At 38.6% G+C, this 23868-nt stretch overlaps 3 protein-coding genes across 10 annotated transcripts; all 3 read left to right on the top strand.

The window, feature by feature from the left end:
- Window positions 1–4447: 4447 nt before the first annotated feature.
- Window positions 4448–13007, top strand: LOC147484959 (uncharacterized). Its single transcript, XM_086571787.1, is given in 9 exon segments — window positions 4448–4583; window positions 5246–5481; window positions 5567–5766; window positions 5850–6297; window positions 6395–6754; window positions 6838–7016; window positions 7111–10080; window positions 10253–12515; window positions 12518–13007. Coding segments are annotated over 8 exon segments (6987 nt in total). The 5' UTR covers window positions 4448–4583; window positions 5246–5279; the 3' UTR covers window positions 12883–13007.
- Window positions 13008–13911: 904 nt separating this feature from the next.
- Window positions 13912–16509, top strand: LOC147484960 (ETHYLENE INSENSITIVE 3-like 3 protein). 2 transcript variants are annotated; one of them, XM_086570106.1, is made up of 3 exons: window positions 13931–14120; window positions 14275–16256; window positions 16372–16509. In XM_086570106.1, the coding sequence occupies exon 2, from the start codon at window positions 14457–14459 to the stop codon at window positions 16251–16253; it is 1797 nt and encodes a 598-aa protein (XP_086426232.1). In that variant the 5' UTR covers window positions 13931–14120; window positions 14275–14456; the 3' UTR covers window positions 16254–16256; window positions 16372–16509. The 2 variants fall into 2 exon arrangements, with proteins under 2 accessions (XP_086426231.1, XP_086426232.1); XM_086570105.1 differs by having other exon boundaries at window positions 13912–16256.
- A 151-nt stretch (window positions 16510–16660) lies between these two features.
- LOC147484961 (protein PLASTID TRANSCRIPTIONALLY ACTIVE 12, chloroplastic-like) lies at window positions 16661–23461 on the top strand. Of its 7 annotated transcripts, none has more exons than XM_086570109.1 (10): window positions 16661–18526; window positions 18634–18748; window positions 18820–18930; window positions 19245–19313; window positions 19475–19528; window positions 20215–20319; window positions 20580–21385; window positions 21469–21509; window positions 22325–22712; window positions 22834–23461. In XM_086570109.1, the coding sequence occupies exons 4-7, from the start codon at window positions 19254–19256 to the stop codon at window positions 20676–20678; spliced, it is 318 nt and encodes a 105-aa protein (XP_086426235.1). In that variant the 5' UTR covers window positions 16661–18526; window positions 18634–18748; window positions 18820–18930; window positions 19245–19253; the 3' UTR covers window positions 20679–21385; window positions 21469–21509; window positions 22325–22712; window positions 22834–23461. The 7 variants fall into 7 exon arrangements, 6 of the variants coding, with proteins under 6 accessions (XP_086426235.1, XP_086426237.1, XP_086426233.1 ...); XM_086570111.1 differs by having other exon boundaries at window positions 22659–22712; XM_086570107.1 differs by lacking the exons at window positions 16661–18526; window positions 18634–18748 and having other exon boundaries at window positions 18759–18930; window positions 20173–20319.
- Window positions 23462–23868: the final 407 nt, after the last annotated feature.

Consider the following 23868-nt stretch of genomic DNA (forward strand, 5'->3'; position numbering starts at 1 on the left):
TTTTTGTGATATGTCATGTCTCTTTATTTTATGGATAGTGCATCTTGGGTCCTAAATGATCTATTTTAAGATGGGGTGTTACAGATTGTGTGGCTTGGAATTCTATGATGCCAGATTATTTTCCAAATGGAAAAAGTGGGGAGACTTTAAATGTGTTTGTTTTAATGATGTTGAATTTTAGTTGTGAGCTTGATCCTTTTTCTTTGTCTTGTGTTTTGAAGACGTGTGGAAGTGTTAGTCGGGATTGCAATTACATAGTCTTGTGAGGAAATTTGATTTTGGAATTGGTATGGTTTTATGGAAACTTCAATTCTCGATATGTATATTAAATGTTGAGCAATGGGTTCTCGAGAAGAACTTGCAATTGACATATTCTCTCACCAATTCACGTTTTTAAGGATGCCTCTTGTTTTCTTCTCCATCAAAATCTCTCTTCTAATTATAGTACATCTCATTTTCAAGACTTGAATCATCAAGAAGAAAAAGAGATTTCAAGCAATGGGTATTTTTTCTTTTCTTGCTAAGAAGAGAAAACTCAAATCATGATCAAACACCCAAAATGTAGAAAACCCATTGTTACAAACACATCGTTCAAGAAAAGGAAGTGCGGTCACAAACCCCTCAATCAAAGAGATCGAAGCCCATGTCATCATCAGACACCTCTACCTCTTCGACCTTCTCTTCTTTCTTTGATTCCGTAGGAGCAGGTGCTATGGCACTACCACCACCACCGGAGGCAGCTACAACAATGGCGGAGCCAAGAAATTGACTGAGGGTGAGCCAACCGCGACAGGCAAGCATACAAAAAAAAACTCATTTTTTTAACTAATATTTCAAACCCGATCACAAAACAAATATAAAATGAACATACAAAATCATATATAAAAGTAGCAATAATAAGCGTATTAAAAAAGAAAGGAAGAATCTAATCATTGTGAACTCTAATATATTTGATTCTGGCCGGTACACCATGGTGTCTTAGGCTTGCTATGTTCTGTCCCATTCTCGTTTCTGCCTCATGGAGGAGCCAACTCCCCTGCGAAGTAGAATCCTAAGGAAACTAACTGAAGGAATAATTTGTTTCTCTAAATACAGCTCGTTGGACGAGATAAATTTTCCAAGACTGAATCCAGTAATGTCGAGGTCGCTGAAAAACTTTAGTTTGGGTTCTAGAATTTTATCAAGATTAGAAAAGAGTATTAAGAGGCGATTGGCAATGGTCTTTGAGATGTGGGAATCAGTGAGACCATAGGTTTGAGAGAGAGAGAGAACTGCGTTAGGTTTAGTTGTTGTGAATCTTTTTAATATATATTTTTTTGAAGTTTTGAGAGCTGATTCTGTGGATAAACCACATGAGTTTATGAGGTAATCTACTATGAAATTTGGGTTTGAGATGATGTGTTTTTGGGTAGAGATAAATCTAATGAGTTATGGATTATGGAACAGATACAAATGGGTAATTGTTGATCGAGATTTTCTAACATTTCGTACTATATTTATGCAATCTGCATACAAACTGATGGAATGTTGTGCAGAAGAAATAAGTTTAAGTTGAAACTTACAGCTTTCTATTAAGTTTTTTGGGTATTAAGAAAAGTACATTTTTTCCCCCTAGAAAGTGAGGGTACGCCAGGGTGTACCTTACACCCCCCCTAGCTCCGCCACTGGCGCCACCACGCACAGGCTAGAAAGAACTGAGGCCAACATGCTTGAGTTCTTCAGGAGCTTTATTGCTTTACAGTGACTACCTCGAGCATACTCAAGTTGGAATTTCAGAAACAACACGAGAAGAACTCCACTAACTCCACTGGCGAGTAATATTCCTTACATAACAGAACTCGACCGTTGATTTGGGTTAGTAAGAATATGACACGTGGCACAATCAAGTAACAATAGTAAAGGTAGTTTGGTAACTTTACGTGGGTAGGAGTAGTAGAGGTCATATTGGAAAAATATTTGTGGGCATTGGATTAAATGCATAGGATGGTGACACGTGTAAATTTGATCCATTTTGGCTTGGGAGAGTCAATGGGTTTTTGGTCATTTTACCTATAGAGAGGTACATTTGTAACTGCACAGATGGAGTCGAGTCAACAACTGTTGACTTGGTCATGCTGTAAAATTGGGGGCAGAACACTAATAATAGAAGAATAGAAGAAGTGGAGAAGGAATACTAATTGGCAAAGTTGCTGAGGACGAAACACTAAAAAACTCTTCCGGCCAGTTATAGAAAAATTATGTTGCGTGAGTCGCTAGTGGCATAATGATAAAATAAAAGATTTAACTTATAAATTTATTTGGTCTAGAAAGCGAAAACATTGACATTTTCTTTTCGCTTGCATATAAAAAGAGTGATATCATTGTTTTAACAAATTCTTTAATTAGTTTTGGTGTGAGCAACTGAGCGTCAGTGGTATCATTTAATCGTCAGTGGTATCATTTATTCTACTGTATTCCTTTCATTTCCATCACATGTATCAAATCCGAGGAAAGTACAATGAGAGTATGTAGAAATCTGATATAAACTATTTTTTTTTATGAATATGGTGGCTGCTTCATGGCTTTATGCTTTCATCCTTGGTTCAAAATGTCCATTTAAATATTTAAAGATGAATAGAGAATTGCCAAGTGGAAAGTGACTACGTTGCATGTATTAACAACTATAAATCTCATAATACCAGTTGAGTAGTATACAAGTATACAACAATGAACAATGCATAGTAATGCATCTTAACTATTAAGCCAATTGAACTTAAATTTGTTCAGTAATTAATCGTTATTCAGGTTCTTTTCATGATGAAGTATTGATTCACAAGATGTTGGTCACTAATGACTTGGTCCCAAGTCAATGAGACATGCTGTTACTTCTCATAATCAGTTCAGTGGTCTTTTTTTTTCCGATAATATCAGTTCAGTACGTCGGTGATAGATAGGGAAGTTGTTTATGATGAGATCACACCTGAAGGTTAATATAAACAAATAATTTGCAATGAGGTAATCTGTTACGACTTCAATCTTAAAATGGAGTCCAAATCGCTGAACTTTTATGCATAAAAACTAATACAATGAAAAGGTCGATCAAGAAGATATAACATAAGGGGTAGGGGACACGTTAACAACCTCGCTTGCTGATAAAAAAGAAAGAAGAAGAAGATATAACATAATCTATGCCAGTGCTTAAAATGTGTGAAATTTCATCACGGGATCTGTGATTACTACTGTACAGTATTTGGTAAGCAGAATGAAGAACTCAAGAATGAATTAGCTAGGCGTCTCGCTCTTACTCATGACTACCTTAATTTCTCACCTTATTTATACATTTTTCTGAACGAATTAATTTACTAAATAGAATCAGAATTTAGAACTTGAAAATGGAAAGAAAAATAGCATAATACCAACGGATCAATTCAGTGGTCCGATTAAGCCTTAGTACTTTGGATATGCAAGCCAAGACCACTCCATTGACATGCCACATGATGCCTGTGTCATATATAACAAGGACAAGTCTTAGTATCTACAATATTCCCGGCCAAAACCAATCCATTGACATCCTTGTGATACCAAAAACAGAAAGTATTCCTATATCAGATGGGAATAATCTAAAAGAATAAGCATTTTATCTTTGCATACCAATTGAGTTACATTCTAAAAGACGTTACGATTTGGAGATGCTATCATGGCCTTCTTCCATGACAATCTTGTGAACTTTGTATTATATTTAGTATTGGTTCATTACTGCTTTGGTTTTGGCGAGGGGAAAGCAACAACAAGTCAACAACATTCATGGATTGCGAATAAATATTGTGATATTAGTTCCACACTCATTTTGTTGGGAGGATTTAGATACAAGGTGATTTGTTGGACCGTTCAGAGACTTCAGACATATGATTCTATCCGCCACATTGCACTTTACAGCTAAATGTGTGTCTTCAATCTCCACTGTGCAAGTATACTATTTGATTACTCCAATGGATAGATAACATGACTAAAAAATTATCGAAGTAATAATATCTTACGCGCGACACCTGGCTTATTTTTGCGGCATATTTACCAGCATAAACATACAAATATAGTTCAATCTTAAACTTTGAAATGACCGCGAATTGGTATCATAGATCCACATTCGAAAGCATATCTAGCTTTCTGAAAACTAAAGTATTGGTTTGTTTCAAAATCCATCTGTTTCCACTTCTTTGCGCACAAGTTACACCAAGGCATGCAAAATAGACGGACTTCACAAAATCACCACTGCAAGAATAATATAATTGACTTAGGGATATTCTAATCATATAGAAAATCAGAAGGATATCAAATGGAATATCTGGACTTCTCGGATCCACCGAAGTTTAAAAAATATTATTGTAATGAACAGTATAATTTTGTCTTGTTTTTGTTGGACATTCACAGAATCTATTATGCTTTAAAAGTCGACAATGAGATCATCATTTTGTGAGTATGGAAAAAAGGCTTCAAAAGCCCAAACAACACGACCATTTTTCCTCCACTGACATTTGGCGCTCAAATATATATATAGCAGTTGAAGAGAGTCTTTCTAGTTAGAACTAAAAAGACAGTTAAAAAAGGTTAGTTAACTTTTTACTTTCTTCCTCATTTCTTCATTTCTTTTATATTCAAAACTAGAGAGTTAGAGTTAGTTAGCTCCACCTATAGGAGTTTGGAATTTAGATTGCTTCTTGTTAAATAAATGTCTTTAGTTTCTTAGTCTATGATAAGGAATGTTTTTTTTTTTTTTTTTTATTTTGTCATGAGTTTATATGTATCAACTAAAGTTTCGCATTGTAGTTGATGAATTATTATTGTAGTTGATGAATTATTATTATTGTAGTTGATGAATTATTATTGTAGTTCATTGTAGTTGATGAATAAGACATCAGAAAGAACTAAAATGATTCGTCAAAACTGAGGTGGCGTTAGTAGTATAAATATGTGTATAATAATACATTTGTAATGCATATGCATTTACTTAATAATTGTCATCATAGAATCTTAGATATCAACGTATTTTTTTTTTCTTTCTGTTACGTTAGTTTTTCATTTTGTTTATCTTCATGAGTTATGCCGTTAACTTTGAAGATTTTAGTCTATCAAGTAAATAGCTGAAACAGTTTTGGAATTCACCACTTGGGTGTCGTGTTAGATACTTCTACGAGCATCTGAGATGATCAAATTTGGGGTACTACGCTATGAGAATGATAGGGTTGATCTTGTTGTTTGATGCAAGCAGGTTCTGTTGCAGGAAGCTTTCAATAACAGAAAACATGGACATTGGGAAATCTATAGAGGATCAGTTCTCCAAGCTGCATCCATGCTTTCCAGTGGATACAAGAATCGCCATAGTAGGAGCTGGTCCAAGCGGCTTATCGTCAGCTTATGCACTAGTTAAGCTCGGTTACAGAAACATAACTGTGCTCGAGAAATATCACACAGTTGGAGGCATGTGTGAATCAGTGGACATAGAAGGTATGCAGTATCTTTAAACTATTGTCTTCGTATCAATTGGCATTTTCTATGCAAAATTCACATGGATACCATATCTTCATTACAGGAAAGATATATGATCTGGGAGGCCAAGTTCTTGCTGCAAACAGTGCCCCTGCTATCTATCATTTGGCAAAAGAAATAGGGGCTGAATTTGAAGAGTTGGATTCCCACAAGTTCGCACTCATTGAAACTACAGGAAAGTTTCAGGACATGAAAGTGGCAGATGATTATGTGTCCGTAATTCCCCTGACCTTAAAACTCCAGGTCCGTTTTAGTTAGAAACAACTCTTTGATTTGTTTGTCAGAATTGGCAGCTCAAATGTTAAAGATTTAGTTCATCTTTGCAGGAAGAGACAAAGAACTCAGGTCGAATTGGGATACACGCAGTGAGTGAAATAGCATCTGACACAACTCCAGAATTTCTTGAGTCTCATGGACTCAAATCTGTCCCCAAGGCAGTGGCTTATGGATATACAGCTTCCGGATATGGCTTTGTCGAAGACATGCCATATGCTTATATACATGAATTCATCCGCACTTCTATGGCTGGAAAGATTAGGCGTTTCAGAGGAGGATATACGAGTGTTTGGCATAAGATCAGTCAATCTTTGCCGATAGAAGTCCATTGCAGCACTGAAGTTCTGGCAATCACACGCAACTCTTCTGGCATTACTATTGATGTCAAGAACAGTGTCAGAGAAAATAAAATTTTGGAATTTGATAAAATCATAATCTCAGGCGCTTTTCCTTTCAACAGTGGGAAAACTTACAGATCACCTTCTTCAACTTCAGCAGGTGCACCATAACGTCAACTTCAAATGTTCCGAAGTGGTTTTATCTTCCATCTTAGTAACTTTCCAAAGTCTGTCCTTACACAATTTTCTTCCTGCAGCAATCAGGACCGAAGTCATGGGTCTGACCAAGCTCGAAGTGGAGTTGTTTGGTAAAGTGCAGTCTATCGATTACTATACAACTGCCTTGAAGATTAAGGGTATGGAACATATCCCTAAGGGGTTCTATTACTTCGGGGAATTCATGGAAGATCCCAAAACTATTGGTCATCCAGTTGCAATGCAGAAATTCTATGAAGAGACAGATATTTTTCTATTCTGGTCTTATGGAAACTCCGAGGATATCAGAGGACCAACGGTGACAAAGCTTGCAATTGAAGTGGTAAACAAAATGGGAGCAGAAGTTCAATCAGTTATTTTACAGCGGCGTTTTAAGTATTTCCCTCATGTTAACAGTCAAGGTATGCTCAATAATTTACTCCAATATGTCCATTTATTTTTGTCTTGATCTACTAACTTTGAGATACTAAGGACTCCAATACAGATATGAAGCTCGGGTTTTACGAAAAGTTGGAATCTGAACTTCAAGGTCTCAATAACACTTACTATGTAGGCGGTTTAATGGCATTTGAGCTCACAGAGAGAAACTCATCTTATGCCATGGCCCTGGCGTGCAAGCACTTCGCAACGGACAGTGTGTTGCCTGTTTTTCCGTATGTAAAGGTAATTTGAAGATTATTACTTTTCAATCTGATTTATGACATGCATACTGTACAAAGCAATTGTTATAATTATCGTGAAACGTACGTTTCTGCAGAGATTTCTACCCCTTCATTCCGCTTGCAGTCCTCGGATATTAGAGGAGTTCCCAGGATTAGAATTTCCTGATCTGTCTACACTTGATGGCTATTTAAAGCATTGGGGGACACATAGGGTCACTCAGGGAAAAACTCTTTATACTTGGATTAGCGAAAGAGGGGATGTATTATGCCAGAGGACATACGGACAGCTTCATGCCAATGCATCTTGCATAGCTCATAAGCTCCTGACGAGCCGTAAACCAATCTTCAAGGCCGGTGACAGGGTTCTCCTTGTTTATGTCCCAGGTCTGGATTTTATTGATGCATTCTTTGGGTGCCTTAGAGCTAAAGTCCTACCAGTTCCAGTTCTTCCTCCTGATCCAATGCAGAGAGGTGGACAAGCACTTCTTAAAATCGAGAACATCTCCAAAGCTTGCAATGCAGTAGCGATACTATCTAGCCTGGGTTATCATTCTGCTGTTCGGGCAGGATTTGTGAAGAACCTAATCCAATTAACAAAAAACAAGGAGAGAAGTGCTGCCTGCTGGCCTGACCTTCCTTGGTTCCACACAGACGCTTGGATTAAGAATTCTAGTAACAAGCTTCCAGAAGATGTATCAAATCAACCAGAATCTCAACCAGATGATCTATGCTTTCTGCAGTTCACGTCAGGGTCAACAGGTGATGCTAAAGGAGTGATGATCACTCAGGGTGGACTTATTCATAATGTCAAGATGATGAGGCGGAGATACAAAAGCACATCAAGGACAGTATTGGTCAGTTGGCTTCCTCAGTACCATGATATGGGTCTTATTGGAGGGCTTTTTACAGCTCTGGTTGCAGGAGGAACTGCGATTCTGTTCTCTCCGCTCACATTCATTAAGAATCCTCTTTTATGGCTTCAGACAATGAGCGAATACCGAGCTACGCACAGCGCAGGCCCCAACTTCGCATTTGAACTCGTTGTCAGAAGATTGGAGTCTTATAGAGAGAAGACACCTAGCTATGACCTTTCTTCAATGAAATTTCTCATGATTGCCGCTGAACCAGTGAGACAGAAAACTCTTAAAAGGTTTCTTGAGCTCACCCGCCCTTTCCTCCTTTCTCAAGAAGTGATGGCTCCTGGATACGGTTTGGCTGAAAATTGTGTGTATGTAAGCTGTGCATTCGGAGAAGGGAATCCCATTTTGGTGGATTGGCAAGGGAGGATCTGTTGTGGGTACATGACTCGAAGTGACCTTGATGTTGATATCAGAATTGTGGATCCAGAATCTGGAAGGGAACATGAAGACAATGGAAAAGAAGGAGAAATATGGATAAGTAGTCCAAGTGCAGGAATTGGGTATTGGGGTAAGCAAGAACTTAGTCAAACGACTTTCAGAAATGAGCTTCAGAACCACCCAGGGAAAATATTTACTCGAACTGGAGACTTGGGTAGGATACTTGATAACAAACTGTTCATCACTGGGAGAATAAAGGACCTTATCATTGTTGCTGGGAGGAATATATACTCAGCTGACGTTGAAAAGACGGTAGAGAACTCATCAGAACTCTTACGCCCGGGCTGCTGTGCTGTTATCGGAGTACCCGAGGAAATCCTGATGGCAAAAGGGATATCGGTTTCTGAAAGCTCTGATCAGGTTGGTCTAGTTGTAATTGCAGAGGTTAGAGAAGGAAAATCTGTCGACAAGGAGCTCGTGGAACGGATTCAAATCCGTGTGGCGGAAGAACATGGTGTTCCAGTGGCGTCAGTCAGGTTGATAAAGCCTAAAACTATCTCCAAAACAACCTCAGGGAAGATCAGAAGATTTGAATGTCTGAAACAATTCACAGATGGGACACTGAGTTTGGTTACAGACCCTGGTCCGGGAAAAAGAACGTTGTTTCGTTCTTTTACTACAGGGACCTGTAGGGATGGGAAAACTCCTCGACCTCATTTGGTCAGTAGTCCCATTACTCCGAGTGCCAAAATCAGCAATGAAAATATTACGGAGTTCTTAAAGCGTCTAGTTTCAGAGCAAACAGGAATATCAGTTGCAAAAATATGTGCCAATGAAACCCTTGTATCTTATGGGATTGATTCTATTGGCGTGGTTAGAGCAGCTCAAAAACTGTCTGATTTCCTTGGAGTTCCAGTTGGAGCTGTAGATATCTTCACAGCAACCTGCATTGCAGACTTGGCAAGCTTCTCAGAAAACCTGGTACTGAAATCTCAACCTCAGTCAATGATTGCTCCATCGCTTGTTCCCCAACCAAAGGCAGATACTACCAGACAAGTCATTAATATTTCAAAACAACGGCATATGGGAATTGGAGTACTCCAACTCCTAGCAATTATATATGGTTCTGCTATGCTGATTTTACCAGCATATCTCTCAGTCTCTTCTTTCTTGAATTTACTCTCTGCTACCTCTACGCTGATGGGTGATTCTTCGTGGTTGCAATATCTCACTCCGCTGGTTTTTGCTCCTCTAGCTTGGATTATTTCCATGTTCCTAACCTGCATTTCTATCTCTCTGTTTGGAAATTCGTTCCTGCAACCAAATTACGCCTTAACTCCAGATGTTCCTATTTGGTCAAAGGATTTTGTGAGATGGTGGATCCTCTACAAGGTTCAACAAGTTGCTGGTAAAGTTCTGGCAGTCCACTTGAGAGGAACTGTTTTTCTGAATTACTGGTTTGAGATGCTTGGAGCTAAGATCGGATCATCCGTCTTGCTTGACACAGTCGACATTACAGACCCATCCCTAGTTTCAATTGGCGATGGAGCTGTGGTTGCAGAAGGGGCTTTGGTACAAAGTCATGAGGTGAAGAATGGAAATCTAAGTTTCCTCCCAGTGAGAATTGGTAGGAACGCTTGTGTAGGTCCATATGCTGTGATTCAGAAAGGGAGTATTTTGGGAGAAGAAGTTGAAGTCCTGCCCTTGCAAAAAACTGAGGGAGGAAAACCTCTACTCGGAAAAGATAAATCGTATACACTGCAAAAGGTAAGGTGTTTTGTGTGTGTGTGTGTGTGTTCAATTTCATATATTGATTTGTACATTACAAAGTGGTCCATCTGCTTTACATTTGTGAATTGATGCAGGGTAAGATCATGACTGAACTCATGGCTTTATGGCTTTTCATAATTGATTAAACCATTTCCCTTTATGGATGCAGGGTAAGATCATGACTGAACTCACAGTTGAAACACAGGAGAAACCTGAGGCATTGTACCATTTCTTAGGCATCTACCTTGTTGGTTTTCTCAGCTCTTTGTCTGCAGCTATCCTTTACTTCCTCTACCTATACTTCTCTAAGAATTCTGTTTCCTTGCAACATTTTGAATTTCTCTGCGTAGTTGGAGCCTTTCACTGGTTTCCAGTCACCATCGTCGCATATGCTACGATGATTTCTAGTGTCCCTTCAAGTCCGGTTACTTTCTCTTTATCAGTCGGTGTTGCATACTTAGTCCATGGGCTAATCCTCAGCCTACTGACGGGAACCCTGACACGAGTCCTTGCTGGGAAAGAAGAATCACAACAATCTCAACTGAGAACATGGCTTCGCCATCGAGTAGCCATTTCGTGCCACCTCAGGTTTGCGCAATTCCTCTCTGGGACAGAAGCATTCTGCATGTACTTACGCCTTTTGGGTGCAAAGGTTGGACGACACTGTTCCATCAGAGCCATCAACCCAGTCACCGACCCCGAATTAATTTCCATTGGTGATGGTGTCCATTTGGGTGATTTCAGTAGGATCATTGCTGGATTTTATTCTTCTAGTGGCTGTTTTAATCGCCAAAAAGTTGAGGTGCAAGATAACTCTGTAGTTGGTAGTCAGAGTCTCATTCTCCCGGGTTCTGTTATCCAAAAAGATGTTATTCTTGGTGCTCTCTCAGTTGCTCCAGTGAATTCAGTTCTTCAAAGAGGTGGTGTATATGTCGGCTCACAGTCTCCAATCATGGTCAAGAATACTCTGCACACATTGGACGAGCGTATTGAAAAGATGGACACCAAATATAAGAAAATTGTAGGAAATCTTGCTGGGAATTTGGCAGTGACTACGATGAAGGTCAAGTCCAGGTACTTCCATCGCATTGGTGTTGCCGGGAAGGGAAGTTTGAAAATGTTTGATGACGTACCAGGCATCCCAGAACACACAATCTTCCATGCTGGAAAAACTTATCCCGTTATAATTCGGCACAGCAATAGCTTGAGTGCCGATGACGATGCTAGAATTGATGCGCGTGGAGCTGCTCTACGTATACTTCATAGCACAGAAGATGATGATGACAGTTCCAATAATTCATCGCCACTTCTTGATTTGACACTAAAGACTGGCAAGGCATTCTACGCACGCACAATAGCCGACTTTGCAACCTGGCTTGTTTGTGGACTTGCTGCGAGGGAGGAGCATGTGAAACGAGCTCCTCACGTTCGGGATGCTGTGTGGGATTCCCTCCGGAATGCCGACTCATATGCTGAGCTGCACTACTATTCCAATGTGTGTCGGATATTAAGGTGCAACAATGGTCAAGAGATGTTTGTGAAATTCAAGCTACGTCCAATTGATGAACGGATTGGAGAAAACTCCGGGAAGGTGGAGCCAATGGGTATACTTCCACCAGAAACTGGTGCGATACCGAGGGCTGAGAATGATACCCGTCCACAACTTTTCCTTGCAGATGACTTCAGAGATCGTGTCAACTCGCTTGGTGGAGTGCGCTACGTCTTCCAGTTACAATTTAGGCCTGTCTCACAAGATGAAACCGAACGTGAGAGTGTACTGGACTGCACCAAGCCATGGGACTCAGTTCAGTTTCCTTTTGTTGATGTAGGTATGATTACGATCGACCATAATCTAACCTGCGAAGAAACTGAACGGTTGGACTTCAATCCATTCCTCCAATGCAAGGAGATTGATATCGTTCGAGCTACATCATGCTCCCAGAGTGCATCTATTGACCACGGTCGTTCTCTAATCTACGAAATATGCCAGCATTTGAGAAATGGTCAGCCACTTCCAGAGGCATGGAGGGTCTTCATAGAGCAATCTGACGTCAAAGTTGATCTTACTGGCTGTCCAATGGCGGCGGCTGTCACATTGATGAACAAAGAAGATACAGAAGGAAAGGTGACACTGGAAAGATCATGGTATACGACCTTATGGACTCTATTTTGTCAGCCATTGCTACAGATCATCCTGCCATACTTTCTACTGGGATTGGTTGTCTTTGCACCATTGAGCTTAGTTCTTCACATGAAGGAGACCAACAAGGTACCACTTCACTGGATGTTGCCTTTTCTCTGGGTTTCTTCTGGTATATTGGCTGGAATGGTTTGTGTCGTCGCCAAGTGGATTTTAGTAGGAACCAAGAGAGAAGGTGAAACTGTTCAAATCTGGAGTAGAGAGGTCTTCATGGACACCATATGGCAGGCTATAAAACTTTACTTGGCGACTACTTCATGGAAATGACTAGTGGGTCTTTGTTTTTTGGGCTCTGGATGAAACTTATGGGATCAGATATAAACTTAGACCAAGGGGTTTACGTGGATAGCATGGGTGCTGTTTTAAATCCAGACATGGTGGAAATTGAGAACGGAGGGTGTGTTGGGAGAGACGCTCTTCTTTTTGGCCACATATATGAAGGTGAAGAGGGAAAGGTGAAGTTTGGGAAAATTAGAGTAGGGGAAGGTGGTTTTGTTGGAAGTAGAGCTGTAGTTATGCCAGGGGTAAGAGTGGAGAGTTGGGGTAATCTAAGTGCTCTATCACTTGCCATGAAAGAAGAGATTATTAGATCAAGGTGAAGGGTTAATGCTACACACAAGGTGTATGTAACCAACTTTTTGCATAATGTAATAGTATATTTTTGGCTGGTTTGATAACATTAAATCACAGCTAATCGAATATAAAAATAAAGTATGTTGAGCAATGTTTTTGAAAACCGAACCGGTTATCGAACCGATTTTTTGTTAAAATGGTTCAACCATGGTTCAACTTGGTCGGACCGATGGAAGTTTATTTAGTAAATTTTTTAATAATTGCAATAATAAAATGAATAAATATATGTTTTAATTCAATATTAATTGGTATTATATATCAAAATAAATTTCTTATACAAGAAATACATAGTAGCATGTTGGTTTGGAGTTTGGATTATCTTGTTTAGGTGCTAGGTTCAACTCTCTAGGTGATACTACCACCCGGTTCAAACCCCGGTCTAGTCCTTTATAATAAGGGTGATACTACTGCCACAGTTTAAGCTTAGACCGAGGCTCCAACCAGAAACTAAAGTTTTAACTAACCCAAACCAAAATCCAACGGAAACTAAAGTTTTAACTAATTGAACCCCGGTTCAATTGAATCGGTTCAATTCCGGTCGGTCCGATTTTCTAAATACCGCGGTCCGATTTTCTAAATACCGATGTTGAGTTATAGACTACAAAAAATTGCTTTCCAATAACAAAAATTGACTATGGAAATATGGATAAGAATCATCTCTTGGTGGTGGTAGTATCACCTGCAGATTTGCGCTATTGGTATCGGGTGACACTCCCAATGTCGCCCTAAGTTAAAAAAAAAAAAAAAAAACCACTGTATCTAGTATCTAGAGATGCGGCTAGACAGGTGATGCAGCTGTGAATGCTTCCACAGAGAATTGAAAGCAAATCTGCAAACCTAGATATGCTATAAATAATCCTTAAATATGGAAAATATTGTTGATTATGGAGCAAAATTAGAAAACTAGCGCGGGAACAAATCAAGCTAAGGCCCAATGGGCTTTTTAAATCGAATTAGTCCTAATAAGTGTCACATTAAAACATAAATTTTGAAACAAATTTTGTCTATATACTCTGTACCAGTTTAACTTTCCTTTGTTAGAAACGAGTCACACGCCCACCTTACATTAAAAAAATATAAAAAAAAAAGTAGAAAGTTTTATAAAAAAGAGGAAGGCGAAAACAAACTTGTATAAGTCTAGAAGATTCTGTCAGAAATTCGTACACCGATCAAATCTTAACTAATCCCACAAAATATAATCCGGGTAATAATTTTTTTTAATTTATTATCCTTTTAATTTATGAATGCTTTTTTTGATGTGATAGGTGGAGTTGTTTTTGAATTGGAAAAATAGGGTTGGGTTTTTGAATTTTTAATGTTTTTTAGAATTAATATGGTTTGTTATGTTTAATTGGTAGATGAGTTTTGTTTGAATTGGAGAAATGGGAAGTGGGATGTGGAAATAATTGGAACATTCCTATAAATTGAAGTTTTGTGGATTGGATAGATGAGTTTTGTTTGAATTGGAGAAATGGGAAGTGGGATGTGGAAATAATTGGAACATTACTATAAATTGAAGTTTTGTGGTTTTGTGGATTGGATGGAGAACCTAATGATGGATGAGAATGTGTTTGGGGATAACTCGGATGTGGAAGGTGAGAATATAGCGGATAAAGATGTAAGTGATGAAGAAATTGATGCGGAAGAGTTGGAGAGAAGAATGTGGAAGGATCGAGTTAAGCTGAAGAGGATTAGAGAGAGACAGAAAGTAATGGCTCAAAGGGATGCAGACAAGTTGAAACCGAAGCAGACTTCGGATCAAGCTCGGAGGAAGAAGATGTCTAGAGCTCAAGACGGAATCCTCAAGTACATGTTAAAGCTGATGGAAGTTTGCAAGGCGCGTGGTTTTGTGTATGGGATTATACCTGAGAAGGGGAAGCCTGTGAGTGGTGCTTCTGATAATATACGAGCTTGGTGGAAAGAGAAAGTGAAGTTTGATAAGAATGGACCAGCAGCTATAGCTAAGTACGATGCGGAATGTTTCGCCATTGGAGAGGCACTGAAAAATAAAGATGGAAACACCAAGAGCAGCCTTCAGGACCTTCAAGATGCTACTTTGGGGTCTCTTTTGTCTTCGTTGATGCAACATTGTGATCCTCCTCAACGGAAGTACCCGTTAGAGAAAGGGATTCCACCTCCTTGGTGGCCTTCGGGGAATGAACACTGGTGGATTAAAATGGGTCTTCCCAGTGGTCAGGTACCTCCTTACAAGAAGCCTCATGATTTGAAGAAGATGTGGAAGGTTGGAGTATTGACTGCTGTTATCAAGCACATGTCCCCTGATATTGCAAAGATCAAGAAGCATGTGCGGCAGTCCAAGTGTTTGCAGGATAAGATGACCGCCAAGGAGAGCGCAATATGGTTGGGAGTGTTGAGTCGCGAGGAATCTCTACTTCTGCAGCTTAGCAATGATAATGGAGCTTTGGGTGTACCGGAGACTCCTCCTGGTGCTTTTGGTGGAAGGAAGGAAGCTGCAGCTAGTAGTGACAGTGATTATGATGTTGATGGTGCTGAGGTAGGTTCTGGTTCTGATTTATCAAATGATTCAGACCCACGCAGAGAGCCACCTGATAACTCAAAACTATCTGTGCATTACAAAGAGCAAGTCGAGGAACAACGTCCAAGGAAAAGGCTGCGTGGGAAGGAAACTCGTGCGAATCGACAGGCAGCGCCTTATCATACTGAATATCTTCATGGGGAACCAAGAAATGCTCTTCCAGACATGAACGTTTCAGACGTACAGATAGTAGAAAACCCGATAGATGTTATCCAACCAATTTCATCTGTCATGCCTTTAGAAAAAGATTTTGATGGCCAACCACAGTTATCTGAGTCTGCAGTTCACAACTTTTCAACTCTTCCTAATTCCATGGTGGCAACCACACAAAGTATGTTTGTCGGTGGCAGACCTTTACTTGATCCAGTCAGGCAAGAAGTTGAGTTGCGTCCTGCAGTTACTAACAACTTCCATGATCCATTAGGGGCATATGGGTTCCCACAGAACGAGCAACAGATGGGTGTGGTAATGGTAAATCCTCATATTAGATCGGAGGAAAACAGAGTTAATGTGCCGCTGTTGCATGGGAACATGAATGAGAGTACCGTGGGAGAAGTGCACCATAATGCAAAGGCTGAAAGTGATCAAGGTCGACCTGGTCAAAATGAATTTGAGTATCCATATGAAGGCCTATCATTAGATGCTATCCAAGGATTTGATAGTTTTAGTCCAAATAATTTCAAAGACTTCCCAATTGACTTCCCAAGTGACTTCCCAGGTTTGGATACTGCCGTCTACGACTTTGATGATGATTTTGACTACTATTACGGAGGAGCATAACGTGTGAGTAATGTTTTTTTTCGTGAGAAACTAGTTTTTTCTACTCTTCCTGAGTGTTGATGCTTGATTTCAAGAGTATGAAACCTATGTTGATAACTTTCCCTTTCTCTGAATGCAGAAAGAAGCAGCGAAAGTACAGACGAGCATGGAAGTCTTGATAATTTTAGGAAAGACCTCTGTTTTATTTTCTTCAGCTCAACTTGTAAGTAGTATGTTACATATCATATAAATGCAAAATTGGATTCATGCTTCGTTACCTTGGTGGTTGATTGGTGGCAATTTGAATTTATTAAGATTGTAGGTCAGTGATCTAAGGCCACAAGTATATACAAAATGTTGGTTCTTGTTTGTTACAGTTGAGTTTCATATAAGCAAAAACTGCTCTTGAGGTGTGCATTAAGTGCTGTACTAGGCGATTTCTCATTTCGGCATAACATGCAATGGGTGTATTCAACTTTAGATAACAAAAATGAAAAGTCAGAGTACAAAACCATGGTCCGAGGTTGGTTATGACCTTGCTCAGCCGCGCCACATGAAAAACATAATGTTTTCACTTAAGGACACAGCAACTTCAAGTTGGTCTTTGAAGTTTCAGAGGTTTTTTGTTGTCTTGAATACCAAATGATTGTCGCATGGCAAATTGACGATGTTGTCACTGGTTTCTGACTAACTAATAAGGGAATGACATGGAATATAACTTAGGTGCCAACTTGGTGCTAGCCCAGTTGTCGTATGACTCAGCTAAAGGTAGATGCGACTCTAGGCTTCGAAGAATCTTAAATACAAGGGTAAAGCATATTCTTCAGTATCCGACTGATCTCTTTTGTCTTTCCAAAGGTCTGTAATTCAAAATTTGTGCTTATTTTTATTTGAATAATTTGTCAAGATTCTTGCAGAACGGATTTATGAAACAAGCTCTGTCACAACTAGGAGGGTAATTCAACTGGATGACAATTCCCAGTCATTGTTTTAGGAGTTGAGTTGATCACCACACCAGTGTTGGCTCTTTTGAATTTCAGCCAGAGTGTTAGGTATAGAATGATACATCTTATCCATGGTGCAGTTAGGTTAGGTGCTTTTACTGGAATTTGGAAACCCATGAAAAAAACCTATTTTGCCACTGAACTCGGAGCAGCTACAGTGGTTTTTGCACTGACAATACATAGGCACCATCTTAATGTTGATTTGTCTAAGAGCACAAAAGCCTGAAGGTTTTTTCCTAATAATGTAAAGGTTTAAGTGTTTAAACAAGGAGGGGGGTATGTTACACTTGATGCCTCGTATTTTAATAGGGAAAGAGTACTAGCTCATCTGAAGAGGGAAGGACTAGCTGATGACTCAAATGCTCCTATTCGTAAGTGAATATTGAGTATGTCATGTATGATGAATATCATTATAGTGTTAAGGGACCCCTGATGGGCTTAAAGGCACGCGCCTGACCTGATTTTTTGTTGTGTCGTATACGAAATAATAGTGCATATATCTATATTTGGCTTCCTAATATTTGCTTGACGTGTTTATTTTCATGATTTCCTTTCTAAAAGTTATTCTAAACTTGTTTTTACTATTTTGACATGGTCATGAGGTGCCAATACTATACATAGGATTGTACACATGGCCCATCAATTTAAACATGGCCCTTGATCTATGAAGGAGTCTGTTAGATTCCAAAATCCAAAGAGTTCATTCGTCTAAGCGGAGCAGGAAACAAACACATACACAGCATATAGATTTAGGGCATGCTTTATAACCAATTTTCCCGCTGGCAAATTGGTCTTTTCCCACTTAACAGGCTATTTGCCACTGCTTGGTACCATTTTAGGACTCGGCAAATTCTTTTCTCATTTGCCGGCAAACACATCATGTGACCCAGTTTTCCCACTTCAAACGGGAAAAATATATCCAAGTTGGGGATGGATAAATGTTGCCAGAGGAAAATCGCGAAAGACTTTCCCACTTCAACCCTACTTTGGCAAATCGATTGGTCTCTTTCCCTCTCTCACTCAAGCGCCGCAAGTGTTAGCTCGCGCTCTCTCTAGCACCGCAAGTGAGCAATTCAACCTAAAAAACAATAACCCCTCTCAAAATTTGGGGATTCAAGAATTTGAAGGGTTGAAGAATAATAATAGACCCTCTCATCCATTCTAAATTGTATTGGAACTACTAGAGTATATAGTGGGTGTATCTAAGATGCCAAGACCAGGACCAAAATCGTATGAATGTGTTAAAAGAGCTTGGCGATAGGCACAGTCTCTCATTCAAGAGATTTTCAGGTGAGTTTTTATGGTTGCACTTTTTTTTTTGCTGTCTTTATTTCCGGTGTTTCATTTTTTGAATTTGTATTATATTGTCTTTGAATTTATTCCATATGATTGATTAGGGTAGTGAAAGAAATTCATGGCACTGAAACCAAGAAAAATAAAGAATGGCAGGAGAAACTTCTTGTGGTTGTTTTGAAAGCAGAGGAAATCATTTACTCCAAAGCCAATTCCGAGGTGCCTCTTGACTGTTGGTTTTCACTTTGATTTCTCTCTAGTTGTTTTAATTGAAAATTTCTTTTGTCCAGGAGGAGTACATTGACCTTCAAACGCTCTGGGACCGAACCAACAATGCCATTAACACGATAATATGTAGGGAAGAGTACTGAAACTGAATCTTCTTCAACTTTGTATTGAAGGTAACACACTCTTTCCTCTTTTCCTTGTTTTTATATTTCCAAGTTAATTTGCTTATGTTGCATTTTCGGCATTTGGTTTGCTTTCTTAGTGGAATTTGTAATGGCTATAAGTCTGATTTGTTATGTAACCAGAGACCTGATATCAGACATGTATATATGACTTGTTTGGATTTTTGTGAGTATTCTGAAATAGACCCTATGTTTATATGTATATGTAACTAAAGATGTCATTGCTATGCTTAGTAATCATATTGATATTTACGCATTTGATTTTCTGTCTAATCTTGTTATTCATGCTGATTAATTGATGCCAGCATGGGAAAATGATATCAAGGAAGGATCTTGAAAAAAAGTTGGCAAAAGAGAAGACCGAAGAAGTTGAGGTAATGAAGTTTGAGTGGAATTTAATATAGTATACATTGCAGTGCGATTCATCCGTGTAGGGAATTCTGCAACCGCTTAATGCTAGTAATAGTTTTCTTTTTAGGCGACTTTCTAAATTCTTTTTCCTAATTACTTCTTGCTTTTGTAATTCTAAAACCAGGTAACTGACATAGATGAGCCTATGGCTCGAGTTGTCAACATAGGTGAAAATGAGGTATACCCTTTTTGTAATAATCTCGTAATTCTTCAACGGTATTTCGGTTATTTTATGTGAGTGTAGGGGTATTAATATTCATTGTATTTTATATGGAAACGGTAAGATTCATTGTACACGTAAGCTAGGGTTGGTAAGGTTTATCATTTTATAATTGCTTTTGTTCAAGTTGAATAAAGTATTACCCATTGACTTCGTATCTAATGTTGAGCGTCAGAGTGTAAACAACAGGGACGAACAGGTCCCTCCCTATATAGATCAACCACAGTTAATTCATAAAGAATAATGAAGGTGGAACCTCAAAATCTTAAGGACTCTCTTAGTAAATCTAGTCGATCTTTTATACAATGTGGTAGTGTGCTTCTTGTGTGTTAATATTTTCTCTAGTAAATTTATTTTATGGTACTTCTAGAACAACATGATATTGATTTCATATTAACTATCATATACAATTGCTCCAAATAAAATTGCTATACGACCGATATGACGCACAAGTGTGAAATACCGATTTAGGTAAGGAATCGGTTAGTGGACGTTACACTTTTTGTCTGAATTAGTATTATATAGTGCTTTAGTTTCAGAATATTTGGTATCTATGGTTCTCTTTGTTATCTGGAATGAAATTTTAGAAAAACCGTGTGCAGTTAGCTTTTAACATATCTTCTTCATGCATTTACTTGGTAAAGGACGAATCAGAGGATAGCGAGGTTGAGGGAGAGGATGAAGCATATGAAAAGCTTTCACGCAATTGGAGTGTTCTTAAAAGTACTCCAGAGCTTCAAAAGTCTAAGGTAAACTAACTATGACACACTTTTATATTTTTGCAGAATCTGTGGATGCTATTGGCTTGATTTAGATGGATATAACCTGCTAAAGATTTCTGACAATCTTAATGCCTGTAAGCAGTACATGCTTTATAGACAAGCCCTGAATATTTACGACCCTCTTTCTCGACTCAGATTATTTGACAGAATGGAAGTGTTGTATGCAACTAGAACAACTTTGAATCTACCTTAATCATTTTAATGGACTTATTCTCATTTCCTTTCAGGGGAAACCCAAGAAAGAAGGTCCCATGTCTCTTGACGATGCCATCGATGATTCTGAGAATTTAACTGATTTCCTGTTGGACTTCAATGAAGATGAGTGATATTTCTCGGTGTTTTCACGTCCAAATTTCTCGTGGTGATCTCAGGAAGTTCTACTCAGATCTCTCAGGATGGTCTTCTGGAAACTCAGAGGAGAAGAACAGTACTGTTCACAATGTAGTTAAGCTTATTAAGTGAAGCAGATGAAAGGCTTTCACGCAGCCCAGAAGTAGAGCAGCTGATAAAAAATTGGAAAAAAAACAACACAATCACTAAACTTACACCCACAGACTATTTCCTATAACATCCTAGAAACCATTTGATTTGTATGCTTGAAGTATCTTATATACTCAAGTCAAATGTATTTGAGTATGACTTGTTTTTCGAATCATTGTTTTGCATTTGGTATTTGGAAATTTTGGAATGCTTGTACATTTTCAGAGCTAGTACCTAGTTTTGCACTTCAGCATTCAGAGATTTCGTAGTCTTTACTTTTTTTAGATGATTAAAAACCCATTTGCCACTGCTTGGTAGCATTTTAGGACCCAGCAAACTCTTTTGTGATTTGCCGGAAAATGAAGCACGTGATCCAGTTTTCCCACTTGATGCAGGAAAAATATATCCAAGTTGGGGGTGGATATATTTTGCCAGATGAAAATTGATCCACTTCCACCCTAATCTGGCAAATCCTTTGCTACTTGGAATTGTTTGTCTTCCTCTCTCTCTTTCAAGCGCAGCAAGTGTAAGCTCTCTCTCCCCAGCACCACAAGTGAGCACTTCAACCCATTCAATTTTTCAGTTTATTTTTTTTCTATTTCAATGGGTTAACTTGGATTTTGTATTTGAAACTAGATTTTGGGATTTCTGTCGTCTCTTTGTTCATTCTAATCAAGGTGAGTTATCATCGATTGTTTGATTTCGATTGGATGATAAGATGATGTTAACTTGTTTATTTCGATTGTTTGATTCCGACTTTAAGATGATTAATGGTTGGATGATATGTTTGAATGTATATATTTTCTTGCGTTGTATGAATCCTGTGCTGTGTGAATCATGTTTGAATCTATATATTAACTTGTATATTAACTGAAAATAACCAAGTACTACTTTTCTTTGATTGGACGCAACACCCTGTTGACCTTAAGTACTAAATAAAGAGCATTAATACAAAGAAAATGTACCTGAAACCATATTGGTACTAGAAGTGGGAGATGCACACGTGTACGAGAAAAAGAGGAAGAGAATCAATGCTGCTGTTTTCATCACCATTCTTCCCTTGCAGCAAGGTTAATTAGCTTTGCAATGGAACTAATAATTTTTTATGGCTAGACATTATATATTGATTTTTCCTTCTAAAACAACTACGATTTCTATATTAAGACACTACTTACATGAAAAGAAACTTGACGATTTGTATTAAGTTTCTCTTTAGCAGCTTAATTTATAATTCTAAGGTTGCAGTAAGTAAATGAAGGTATATAGGTTGAGGGCATACTAGCTATCTTCTTTCCTCCAGCAAAATAGAAACTACTATTAAAAAAAATAGTGGTTTTGTTTGGATTTGTTTCAATCCAATATGACGATGGTTTTGTTTGGATTTGTTGGGAATAAGAACAGGAAAACCTGCAGATGTAGAAACTTAGTTTGTATTTTTGTTTGTTATTCATTTTGTGGTTTGTTGCGCCGACTTGTGTGGATTTATGAGTAGGTACCAGGTTTTGAGGTTCAAATAGAAGTTGTAGAGTTCTTACTCAGCTTTAATACCCAATTGGATTTGTTTCAATCCAATATATATAGGAAAAGATACAACTGTTTTAGTACAGGTACGTTAACTAGGATTTTCCAATTCATGTTCTGTGTTTAGTCGACTTCTCTGAATTTGTTCTGCAGAATCTGCTTTATTTGTCTTAATAGAAGCTGTAGAGTTTCAAGTGTAGTTTCATATCCATTTTGGTTTGGTCCGATCTATAAGCTACAGAGAGAAAGCTATGACTGTTTTAGTTTAGAGTGGTGAACTAGTGCTTTTCCTGACTGCCTAGCAGGTTCAATCAACATCTGTGGCTTTCTGGATAAGAATTGGCTTTCAAGGTCTTAATGTAAGTTGTAATTCTGTGAGTCTAGTTTCAGACCCAATTGGATTTGTCTCTTTCCAAGCTATATTGCAAGAGATACGTCTATTTTCGTTCAGGGTTGTTGACTCTGTGTGTTTGTGTGCAGGTTGTGTGAGTGAGTGCAGGCTGTGTGAGTGTAAGTGAGTGGTCTGTGTGTGTGTGCATGTTGAGTGCTGTGTGTGTGTGTGCAGGCTGTGAGTGACTGAGTGTAGTAAGGATCTTTATTCATTTGAACCAAGTATACAACTCCTTTCTCGGTTCTTCAGATATCTTGAGCAAACCAGATTCCGTATACTTTACAGATTGCTCACAATATTCAATGGTGTTTTGACGAGGAATTATATTATAGTAAGAATCAAAATGTACAAGCAGGGGTAGAGAAGTTCAGTGCAGAGATTGCTCGAACTGTGCGTTCTTGTGCTGATACTACTCACATCTGCTGTCTGTGTAAGCAAAACTTAACAGAATTGGAAGCCAATAGCCGAAGACCAAGTTTGTACTTTTGTAATAGTCAATTCAGTCTTATCTCATTACACTCTTTTTATTTTTTGCTAACTGTGCAAATGTATGCTGCCAGCTGAACAATCTTGTGATCTCCGGCACAAATTTTGTTGCTGACTTTCTTAGCTGTGAATGATAGTTTCACAAAACAATATTTGTTTTATGCTTAAAGGTAGACCACCTTGTATCAGAGAATGATGCATTTGGCACGCTCTCAGAAAGTTTCTTTTGTAGCTTCTTTTGTCTTCCATTGTTCCCTCTTGTCCTTTTGCTTCCTTCAATTATTATCATATTCATAGCAGTGAGAAGTCGCCACAAAAGTTTTCAGAAATCCTGCTTCTACATGGTTCAATATAAAGTCAGAAGGACTCTACAGTCTACAACTCTACATAAGGACAATGAGAAAGAGGCAATTGTAGCCAAGGCAAGATGGTGCGCTGGTGAGCAAATATAGTAACAGGAGTAATACTATACGTACTAAGAAAATGCACCAACAAGTGGCAAGCCTTTTTTTGACAAAGTCAAATTGACTTGGGTTGTAACCACCATCCCTTCTATATTTTCCGTCCATGACTACCCCTCTCCAGCAAGAACTTAAGAACACATTCACGACGGCAAAACTTTGAAGAATTAATTTTAG

This window comes from Coptis chinensis, chromosome 7 (assembly GCF_015680905.1).
Source record: "Coptis chinensis isolate HL-2020 chromosome 7, ASM1568090v1, whole genome shotgun sequence".
Taxonomy (NCBI): Eukaryota; Viridiplantae; Streptophyta; class Magnoliopsida; order Ranunculales; family Ranunculaceae; genus Coptis; species Coptis chinensis.

Excerpts from the sequence above, each read along its gene's own strand:
- LOC147484960 (XM_086570105.1), top strand. The coding sequence starts at position 14,457 with ATGGAGAACCTAATGATGGATGAGAATGTGTTTGGGGATAACTCGGAT.
- LOC147484961 (XM_086570107.1), top strand. The coding sequence starts at position 19,254 with ATGATATCAAGGAAGGATCTTGAAAAAAAGTTGGCAAAAGAGAAGACC. Across the intron at positions 19,529-20,172 it reads TCAACATAGGTGAAAATGAG|TTAGCTTTTAACATATCTTC; the intron begins GTATACCCTTTT and ends AACCGTGTGCAG. Across the intron at positions 20,320-20,579 it reads CAGAGCTTCAAAAGTCTAAG|GGGAAACCCAAGAAAGAAGG; the intron begins GTAAACTAACTA and ends ATTTCCTTTCAG.